This window comes from Gymnoscopelus braueri (genome assembly GCF_963280865.1).
Source record: "Gymnoscopelus braueri genome assembly, chromosome: 7".
Classification (NCBI taxonomy): Eukaryota; Metazoa; Chordata; class Actinopteri; order Myctophiformes; family Myctophidae; genus Gymnoscopelus; species Gymnoscopelus braueri.
In genome coordinates this window covers 53278006-53290060 of record NC_137608.1, presented here as the reverse complement: position 1 = coordinate 53290060, position 12055 = coordinate 53278006, and the positions used below count along the sequence as shown (strand labels likewise).

The 12055-nt window shown below is 38.9% G+C and overlaps 1 protein-coding gene across 1 annotated transcript in view; it reads left to right on the top strand.

The window, feature by feature from the left end:
• Positions 1-11709, top strand: part of LOC308089147 (HLA class II histocompatibility antigen, DP beta 1 chain-like) — a gene marked incomplete at its 3' end in the record, with an annotated part of 17197 nt that extends 5488 nt beyond the window's left edge. The window contains exons 6-7 of the mRNA XM_080433714.1: positions 1957-2170; positions 11514-11709. Coding sequence (XP_080289840.1) covers positions 1957-2170; positions 11514-11709 — 410 coding nt within the window. The remainder of the gene's footprint in view (positions 1-1956; positions 2171-11513) is intronic.
• Positions 11710-12055: the final 346 nt, after the last annotated feature.

Below are 12055 nucleotides of genomic sequence, written 5' to 3'. Positions count from 1 at the left end.
ATAGTTCACCCCCAAAATGACTTATTTTTCTAACGATTAGTCACTCCATGGAGACTCGAATTCATGGATATTTATTTGTTTTTGTCGCATTTTTAAGCCAATAATTTGATGACGGTAGCTGTTCCGGTAGGAGACACAAAGAGTCTCCTTTGTATCTCCTACCGGAACCGCTGCCTACCGGTCCGCTGGTCATCAAATTATTGTCTTAGGAATGAGACAAAAACAAAACAATATCCATGAATTCAAGTCTCCATGGGGTGACTAATCCATAGAAACAAAATCATTTTTTGGGGTGAACTATCCCTTTAAGCCTGATTTATACTGTATCCTAACAGGCTGTCACACAGTGGAAATAGCAGATCTACAAGCTCACAATATCTGGTGTCAACATCGTACACCGAGTATAAATGAAACATATAGATCTATTTCTGAGTGTTTTCACCAGGATTAATGTTTTTAAATGAACTTTAAAAAGAACCATGCAGGCTAAAACACACCTCTATACACTTCATTTCACCACCAGATTTTATATTTTAATTATTGTCTTTACTAGTTTGTTTTGTATGTTTTTAATCACTCATTTTACAGGATTATGTGTGTTTTATTTGTTTATAAAATGTTTCATTCAAATTATTTTCATTAAATGATATTGATTGGTGTGTAAAAAAACTGTAGACTATTGTAGAATCTACAGTATTCTATGAAATGCATATGTACAGTATGTCTATGAAAAGTATTCTATATTCTGTTGAAATGTTGCAACGTAGGCATTTATCAGATTCTCTTAATCCAGAGTGATTAACAGTAAACAAGGAAAACACAAGATAATACATTAAATGCATAGAAATAGTAATCTAGGATCATAGGTAAACCTAGAACCTATCATGAGTCTAAACAGTATAATATCAAACAAATAAATAATCTGTACATTGAAACTATAGAAACCTATAGGATGCCAGGTCTACAAATGACCTGGCATCTGTCTATATAACATGATATCTAAATTACATTTTAGCCTTTGCATAAGCCTGCAAGGTCATCAAGGCTAGGTCTAGTGCTACAGGCTGAGGTGGAGTCTGAAGAGGTGTGTCAATGGGGAATTTTTGTTCCACCGTTTGGGAGCCAGAAGGGAGAAGAGTCTAGGACGTGTGGAGCCTTGTCCAGGGTGTTTTAGAGAAGGGAGAAGAGTCTGGGACGTGTGGAGCGTTGTCCAGGGTGTTTTAGAGAAGAGAGAAGAGTCTAGGACATGTGGAGCGTTGTCCAGGGTGTTTTAGAGAAGGGAGAAGAGTCTGGGACGTGTGAAGCGTTGTCCATGGTGTTTTAGAGAAGGGAGAAGAGTCTAGGACGTGTGGAGCGTTGTCCAGGGTGTTTTAGAGATGAGAGAAGAGTCTAGGACATGTGGAGCGTGGTCCAGGGTGTTTTAGAGAAGGGAGAAGAGTCTGGGACGTGTGAAGCGTTGTCCATGGTGTTTTAGAGAAGGGAGAAGAGTCTAGGACGTGTGGAGCGTTGTCCAGGGTGTTTTAGAGAAGGGAGAAGAGTCTGGGACGTGTGGAGCGTTGTCCAGGGTGTTTTAGAGAAGATTCAGACAGCTCCCCTGTGTTAGCTGATATGAGTGAGCGGGAGGGGTTGTAGGGTTGGATCAGGCTTGAAGATATGGGGGTGTCATACATTTGGTTGCTTTGTAGGCCAACATCAGTGTTTTGTACTCTGTGAGGGCAGCAACTGGGAGCCAATGGAGGGAGAGGAGAACGGGGGAGAGCCGAGAAACGTGAACATTTTGGCTGGTTGACCAAGTGTGTTGCGGCTTTCTGGATCATTTGGATCTAATGTGGATGATATACAATTATTCATGATAATGACATGTTCCTATGACTGTTAATAATAATAATAATGATAATAATAATGATGATGATGATGATGATGATGATAATGATAATAATAATCTTCTTCATCCAGTGGAGCCCAAAGTGAGACTGAAGTCAGAGACTCCCCCTCGTCGTGGTGAACACACTCACATGCTGAGGTGCAGCAGCTACGACTTCTATCCTGAAGTGATCCTGGTGACCTGGTGGATAGGTCAAGAACCTTTGACCTCTGGTCTCTCCTATGCCGATCTGTCTGATGGAGACTGGTACTACCAGTACCACTCCTACCTGGAGTACACACCCAGGTACACACCTAACAGACACCTATGGAAATACACACCTAATAGACACCTATACATATATTCTTTAAAAATAAAACAAGTGTTACTCACTTGCTGAAAATGGCCCATTAAATGGTAGGCTTATATTAAGTCTCTCTCACACACACACACACACACACACACACACACACACACACACACACACACACACACACACACACACACACACACACACACACACACACACACACACACACACACACACACACACACACACACACACACATATGAATACACACACAAGAATACGCTATAACGTGCGTATCTCGTTACTAAGTTTCTTCTGCCTCATACCTTCCTATTTTTTCTGCAATGGGGAGGGAATAGTGGAATACTCAATAAACACTAGAGCGGAGGAGAGCCCAGCGGGGCATTCACGCTCCTACACAATAATAGTCAAAACAAATATTAACAAAGATCAACAGATCAATGTGAATAGAATCGCGGCGCGGTTCAGCATGTAGATCAGCTACTACTATTGTGTGTTTGTGTGTGTGTGTGTGTGTGTGTGTGTGTGTGTGTGTGTGTGTGTGTGTGTGTGTCTGTGCGCGCACGCGTGTGCATTACAGATCAGGAGAGAAGATCACATGCATGGTGGAACATCCCAGCCTGACCGCGCCTATCAAGATGGACTGGGGTCAGTTATTGTAATCTACTGTAATCTACTGTCTAAATAGCAGATATACAAGCTCATAGTGCGGCACCGAGTGCCCCACTATGAGCTTGTAGATCTGCTATTTTTTTTAAATCGTGAACATTTGTGCAAATCTTTGAATATATATATTTTTTAAGCGAACATTTGTAACTGTCAAATGTCTGTCAACATATGTCTTAAGTTTTTCTGAAATATATCAGTGGTGCTCAAACCTTTTCTTGTCAAGGACCCCCCAAATGTTTTTGGCCGCTGATCCCCATCAAAATATGTTGTTCTAGGGACCCCCCAGAAGCAAATATTCGAGTTAAAAATGTTGTTTAAAAATATATATAAATTATATTCAAATATTTGCACAAATGTTCAAGATTTTTCAAAAATAGCAGATCTACAAGCTCATAACTTGGTGCCGCGCTATGAGCTTATTGATTTGATTAAAAACAGATACAAGACCAGATTGACTTGATAAAAGCAGATCAAAGACCAGATTGACTTGATAAAAGCAGATCAAAGACCAGATTGATTTGATAAAAACAGATCAAAGACCAGATTGATTTGATAAAAACAGATCAAAGAGTCAGCATGGTTTTATCAATGTGAAAACAAGACAGTTTTCTAAGACAGAACAAGCGCTGATGTTCTTTTTTACAAACTGCCTCACAGTTCTTAGTCTATGACTCTGTCCTAAGATACTTTCTGCACATTCCACAGCCTGCTTTATAATCATCATAGTAAAAGGTTGATTCATGTCTTCTAAAATCTATCATCATATCCTTTGTTTTGGATGTATTTAGCTCTAAGAAGGACATGTCACATCAGGTGACAAACTCCTCAAGGACTGGACCAATAGGGTTGGACTCATTATTACTGAACAGACTCACAATGACTGTCGTCTGTTTATTGTTTAATGTAACTTATTGTCAGATAACTCCATGTCAGAGTCAGTGAAGAACAAGGTGTTTTAATCTACTGTAATAATATGATATGATATCATATCATATAATATTTGTATTGTCAGATGACTCCATGCCAGAGTCAGTGAAGAACAAGGTGGCCATGGGAGCATCAGGTCTGGTTCTGGGTCTGGTCTTGTTCCTGTCTGGATTCATCTACTTCCAGTGGAAGAAACGAGGTGATTAGCATGTTTAATTAACTTCTTTAATTAACATGTTTAATTAATTATTATACTACCAGTGGAAAAAATGAGGTCAGATCAACAGAGGATCACATGACATGTGGAACCCTCACAGAAATGCAAACAAACAAACATGTAAAACCACAACCTAAACAGGTTTATATTGGTTTAGAACCATAACCGGTTTAGACCAGTTTAGACGACCTAGTTAGAGGTCAAAGTGTGTTCTATGTAGTCACATTTAACTTTAATACCATCAGTGTTACATTTAGTCCTAAATAAGAGTCAAATGTTCACATTAGTTCTGATGACTGAACCCTAATGTTGGTGTGTTGTTGTATTATTGTGTTATTGTGTGTACAATGTATGCATTTTATGTAGAAATACACACACAATACAACATTTATTTGTGTGTCTGTTTTTTGTCTCTCTTCTTCTTCTATCAGGTCGTATTCTGGTGCCGACAACCAATGACGATCTTTAGACTCCTCCCACACACCCAGGTTCACTTCCTCTTTCTTTTTACTAAACTTTTTTTTGTATAAAAGTGTATAAAACTAGAAAACATACAAAAAACAACATGCTTGTGTAAGAAGTGAAACAACTAGCCTGGTCGTGTGAATTCACATTATCATGTGTCTTCTGCATAATTTATCATAATAATGAATCTAATAATCAAATGATTTGTTGTATCAGACAACACTGATGACAATGTGGTCAGATGGGGGGGGGGGGTCCTCTTGGTAAACTAACAACTTGCTCATGATCTATTAACCATGTATAGCACAGTTTTAAATCATTAAACCATTAACAAACATTTGACAAGTTATGAGTAACACATTAACTGATCATTTGGGAATGATTAATTTACTATTATAAGGGGATGTTATTCTAAAGTGTTAACTTGTTCACACAGTTAATACATTATAATTCTTATTGGTTTATTGTCTTTTCACAGAACACCTGGGTGTGTTTTCAGAGAAGCAGAGAGTCATCGCTGCCCTCTGGTGGAGAGAGGAGGAAAGTTGTGTGTCCATTCAGCTTTTAAATACTCATAACAGCAGCACAATGATGACATCATCCTCCTTTTTTACAAATGTGTCCTTTAAAAATGCTAATTGGCTAGCCAAGGCTAACGATAATTAGTGTGCGCCCATGTCGACGACGTGGTTTTGAGGTTAGGGTTAAGGTTAGGTTTTTTAGACATAGTGTTTGTGAGGTTAAAGGTCAGGATTTAGGGTTAAGGTCAGGTTTATAGACATCGTTTTTGTGAGGTTAAAGGTCAGGGTTTAGGCGCCACCTGGGCGACACACCAAAGGAAGAGGGAGTCCCAATTAGTGTGGGCGGTTCATCAAATTACTTTGTATAGTTTCTGTCGTCAGAAAACACAAACATAATATTTCAGTTCTAAACTATATTGAAACATTAAATAAATGATCACACACACAATCAGAGTTCTTCATAACATTAATATTAATATCCATCTGAATGGAAGTCAGTCAGCCATGTTTGTGAAAAAGGTTTTATTATTTTATAATTGACCACAAGTCATTTATTATGTATTCATTTATAATGTGTGATAATTAATGTGTTACGATCATTATGACATCACTGTTTCCCTGTGATGGGTGGACCCGATCCTCTAGGGTGGTCTGAGGTGATGGGTGGACCTAGACCTTCTAGGGTGGTCTGAGGTGATGGGTGGACCTAGACCTTCTAGGGTGGTCTGAGGTGATGGGTGGACCTAGACCTTCTAGGGTGGTCTGAGGTGATGGGTGGACCTAGACCTTCTAGGACGGTCTGAGGTGATGGGTGGACCTAAACCCTCTAGGGTGGTCTGAGGTGAGAATGGTGGACTGCCACAGTCTATGACATTAATGGGAAACGCTGATGACATGCAATCATTTATAATCGCATGTGCATATAAATCATTACTTAATATAATGATTTATATGTAATCATTCATATGTATAATGAGCAGGGGAGCAGATCTCATTACAACTGGGGGGGGGGGGCACAAACAAGGAACATTCTCATCAATAATATCACCAACACAGAGTTCAGTTCTTATTTTTGGATCCTGATTTGACTAATGATCAATACATCCAGTAATCAATACCTTCCGATTTATTATCAATATTTACTCTAAATGATCAATATCTAAAATGCTTAGAAAACTGGGCAGGGCTTCCTGTCAGTTCATAAATAATAATTCATTACTCAGCACTAATTGAAGGACACATGGTGAAGTGTCCTAAATGTGTCCTATATGTATAAACTTCAATTTAATACATGTTCCATACATTCAGTCTATCCTGTCCCATCGTCCCATGAGGTTTTAATTATGTTAATTATGTTAATTAGGAGAATGAGAGCTCTGGGTTGTGACAGTGACATGATGAGAGTCAACAATAACAGAAAGCTTGTGCAAACTTTACTAAAGTAAAGAATGAGCGCGCCCTCGTCCTTTAGACCGAAAAGTAGATTTAGTCCTAACGTCTCAAACGCTTCTATTAATACCATCTGTCGCTTAGTAGACCAAGACATTATGCACACTGTAACTCAGCCTTACCGTGTCTCCTATAACTTATTACCTACAGAGAAAACAGCACTGAAGGAACTTATGGACTCTAAAGATCTGGTAATTAAACCCGCAGACAAGGGAGGTGCTATCTGCACCCAGGATGCAGATTAATATAAAACTGAGATCCTCTCCCAATTGTCTAATGAAAAAGTCTACACAAAATTGAAATCCGATCCAACTGACTCATTTCAAAAGATTGTCTTACCATACTTGGAAGAGGCCAAACTTAAGGGCTGGATCTCTGAATCAGAATTCGACAATTTACATAACCAGCACCCAATTCAACCCGTTTTCTACATCCTGCCCAAGATACATAAATCTTTAGAGAATCCTCCAGGTCGGCCTATTGTAGCTCAGACCGACTCCTTGCTGTCTCCTTTATCTGCTTTTGTAGATACTCATATTAAGCCATTTGCACAGTCTCTACCGTCATACATTAAAGATTCCACAGACTTTATTAATACGATTTTTAGCCTTAAAAATATCCCTGATGATGCCTTAATAGTTACCTTGGATGTGACAAGTTTGTATACTAACATATCACTTGATGGAGGCCTAGAGGCATTGAAGTTTTTTCTATTGCATGGAGATGACTCGACAAACCCCCCAAATGATTTTATTATTGAATTGGCAAACCTCGTCATGAAACATAACTATTTCAAGTTTGACAATGAGTTTTATCTTCAGGTTTCAGGCACTATTTGTGCCCCTAACTATGCTAATCTATATATGGGATATTTTGAGCACACTTTTGTTTCCAACCCGGACATCAACAGCCATTCGAATAGAATTTTAAAATGCTACCGGTACATTGATGATGTCTTTTGTATTTACCAGGGTAATGTGGATGAACTACATGTTTTTTTGAGACTGTTGAATAGTTTTGACTGTAATTTACAATTTACAATGGACCACAACACAGAGAAAGTACATTTTCTAGATATGTGGGTCATGAAAGGCAATGGAGATTTATTCACTACACTATACAGGAAGGAGACTGATAGAAACACACTCCTTTTGGCCACCAGTTTTCACCCTACACCACTGAAAAGGGGCCCCAAGAGCCAATTTTATAGACTAAGACGGGTTTGTCATTCTACAGAAGATTTGACTGAGAAAGCCTCAGAGATGCGAGATAGCACCCATGTAATCTACATGATTCAGTGCCCTTGTGGCCTAGCATACTGTATGTTGGCAAAACTACCCGTAAATTAAAACAACGCATCAGTGAGCACAAAAGCTCAATACGCAGGAATGATCGCGAATATCCTGTCGCTATTCATTTTAATGATGCTAAACATGACATATCCTCTTTTAGATTCCAGGGGATAGAACAGATCAAGATGCCACCTAGGGGTGGTGATATAGAACTTCTCCTAAAGAGAAGAGAAGCCTACGGGATCTTCACACTCCAAACACTGGCCCCAAAAGGCTTAAATGATGAATTTGTACTTAATGTTATGCTGTGATTAGTCATGCGTTATTTGGATGGACTAGCTATGTAATAGACCTGTTGTGCTCGATTCGTTTATTTTTACCTTTATTCTCACTGAGTGTCTTTTTATTATTATTGGGTCCACTAATATTATCTCTTCCTTTATAGATATTGAAGACCTGGCCCGATGACATGTACAGGCCTTTTCCTCTGCTATTCAGAGCCGTAATTAGTGTTGCCGTGACCCAGAAAAAAAAATATTTTGTGAATGGGATTGGTGTTGCTTTAATATGATGGTGGTGGGAGTGGCTTTAGGTCTGAGATTGCGGGTGCAGCCAATGGGTTGCATGTCCGATGACTTTCACTTGGGAGGTGTAGCCTTTAAAATGTTTGGTGGTTGATGTGTTCTGTATTGTCTGTCCTGATGAAGGTCTAACGACCGAAACGTTGATTAAGAATAAAGAGCTACATTTTTTGCAAGATCCAGACGGTGTGCGGGTCCTATTCTTTGGTCTAACCATCAGAGATCTCCTCCATAATTTGTACATTTTTAACTTACGCAGCTGTCGAGAAACCCTTGAGGTGTGCATCGGCCTCCTTCACAAAAAACTAAAGTAAAGAATAAAATATGTGTCTAATTCTGACAGTTTAGATATTTCTTGGTCAGTATTATTTATCTTTACGTTTTTCAGCTCCACTGTTGTGTTTCTATCCGTTCATATTGGCTGAACTTCACTCATTAAACTAGTTAACAGCTCTGAGGACAAGTGATGAAGATGATGATGATGAAGGTTGTGGATTCATTTATTTGGCAGTTGTTGATGATCAGGACACACGGGTAGAAAAAACAAAACCTTCACAAAGTATTGTGTTTACTGTATGTGAGAATGATTTAAAAAGTGGAATCAATTTCTTGTAAATATATATTTTAAATGATATCATTTATTTCTAAATATTTTATTGGAGGAACATGTCAGACATGTCCCCTCCTTCCCCCTGGGATCTGCGCCCCTGATCATGAATGGTTTGAAGTTCAGATGTTAGATTTTGGCTTTAATTTGCTTGGTTTGAATGGAATGTCACAATATCAATAAAGGAATGAGAAAACATAATTGTGCCTCATGTTCTCTTAAATTTCACTGCAGGTGGGTTGCCAATTTCAGCCAATCAAGAGAGAGTGCCCATTCATCAGCTTCAATGTTATAGTGTTCCAGTTTAAGTTTCATCACTTCCAATTCCACTTGTTTAATGTGTATCCTGTGTGAGTTCTCTCTACTGATTGGATAAGATTGGTATCCCGAACCCGAACTGAAAATGCATTTATTTAGTAAAGAGCTGGAGAGACATGGAGACTCCTGTTACTGAACAAACACTATAATAATGAATACTATCACAATATAGAGCTATTTAACACTGTTACTGAACACACACTCTATAGTAATGATTACTATCACAATATAGAGCTATTTAACAGAGCAGCAAAAGTAGTCCAGACCAAGTATTGAGTGCATAAATTAACATACTTTTCAGATGGTTGACATTTCTGTATTATTATATACATTTGTTTTGTGTGTGTGTGTGTGTGTGTGTGTGTGTGTGTGTGTGTGTGTGTGTGTGGTGTGTGGTGTGTGGTGTGTGTGTGTGTGTGTGTGTGTGTGTGTGTGTGTGTGTGTGTGTGTGGTGTCGTGGAATTCTGGATCAATCAGCAGTCGATGAGGCACATAGGAGTCGAGACAATATTCTAGGTGGTGATGATTATGCTTTATGTACATGATATCATGGGGAGAAGTACAATAACACTCATGTCAGTGGTACGGTAGTTCTGCCTGGAGCTCAGGGCAGAGATCATAGTTATACTGTAGCTGCTTGAAGGACAAACTGAACCATAACAAGATAGTCTGTACCAAAACAATAGCTATTAGGCCTAGTGGAGACATTTAGACTCTTACAAGCTGTCAAATATCATACTGTATTGTAGAAGTATTATAAGTGATGGTAAAATATAAAGGTTAGATATAAGCAGCCATATAACTTCTTCCTCAGTGGTCTCATGTAATATTGTAATATTTTGAGATATGGAATGTTGTGTTCACATTAAGGAGTTAGGTTAATCACTGACATTAATTAAAACATCTTTCTTTTAATGCATTTCAACAGAAACAAAACAACACTCTGCATGAGAATGAAGTGTTAAAGCAGCACTATGTAGTTTGGGGTATCAGAGGACACTTTGGACACAAATAACATGGCAGCGACGTCTTTGACTTCATTAACTCCCATTACACCTAAGACAGGCACCCTCTGTAAATAGCTTTAAAGCACAGCTCAAGACCTATTTCTTCACTCTTGCTTTTAGTTGATTTTTAAATCTCTCTGATGTTAAATGGTAAATGGTGCATTTATATAGCGTTTTTATCCAAAGCGCTTTACATAGATTGTGCATTACATTCACCCATTCACACACACACTCACACACCGATGGAGGAGGAAACCATGCAAGGCACCAACCTGCTCATCAGGAGCAATTAGGGGTTCAGAGTCTTGCTCAAGGACACTTTGACACTAACTCTGGGGGAGCCCGGGATCGAACCGGGAACCTCACGGTTCCCATCCGGCCGCTCTACCGGCCACTCTACCCCTGAGCCACTGCCCCCCCCTTGTTATTCATGTCCTCACTGTGTTGTCTGATTCACTGCCTTTTTTGCTTTTATTTGAAAGGAAGGTAAGTGATTTACTTTGGTTCAAATAAGTGTTAAACAGCTCTATATTGTGATAGTACTCATTGCTATAGAGTGTTTGTTCAGTAAAAGGAGTCTCCATGTCTCTCCAGCTCTTTATTAAATGTTGTCACCTACCTGAAGTAAATATTCTGTTTACTAAAGAGCTGGAGAGACCCCTGTGACAGAACAAACGCTCTGTAGCAATGATTACTATCACAATATAGTACTTTAACCTTTTTAACAAAAAACTAAAAAATACTAAAAAATATCACTTACCCTTTAATGCTGTTTTACGCTTTTGCTTTTATTTTTTGCTTTATTGTTAAATTAGTTGTACTTTTTCTGTAATTGTATTCTGGCTCTGTAAAGCATTTTGAGCTGCATTTCATGTCATGAAAGGTGCTATACAAATAAAGTGTATTATTATTATTATTATTATTATTATTATTATTATTATTATTATTATTATTATTATTCATTACCCAAGAGTCTCTGCAACCATGATTGGTCAGTCTTAGCTTTGACTGGCAGTTCTGCCTTGGCGCCATGGCAAATGCCAGGATGAAACTCCCCTATACATAGTAATACAGTGCAAGCCCCTAGCAGGGACCCCCCTGAGTCTATATATTTATGGAAGGATGATTGCAATTGCTTAAACATGTAACTTTATACTTTTGTGGGACATAAAATGCTATATAGTTGTAAAAAAGTTACATAGTGCTGCTTTAAACAAAGATTTTTCGGTGTATAAAAACATCTCCTTTACTTGTATTTTACGCAGGAGGAGGCGGAGCACCGCCGCCGCCATGAGACGCGGCGCGTCCGCTAGGCCCAGGAGGAGGAGGAGGCGCGCGGCCAAAACCACCACCAGGAGACGCAGGAGGTCCACCAGGCGCCGCAGGAGGCCCGCGAGGAGGACCGCGCCGAAGAAGCAAGTGAGAAGGAGAAGAAGGCGGGCCAGGAAGGTGGAAGAGTAAAGCGTCCATGTTGGGGGGCTGCAACGGTGGATTATTTTATTTCTTCCATTATTCCATCGGTCACTTTTTTGATTCATTAACCCATTCAATCAGTCATTTTAAATTTCTTTGGGTATTCAAAAATAGCAGATCTACAAGCTCATAGCACGAGTGCCGTGCTATGAGCTTGTATATCTGCTATTTTTTGAATAGCCAAAGAAATCTAAAATGACACAGATGCGTTCCCGGTCTTAATGGGTTAATTTATTTTTATTTTTGTTTCATATATCAACAAAGTGTTATTTTACAGAGTTCATCTTGGAATTTGTCATTACAATTTTACTGTAATACACAAAAGTGTGACTGT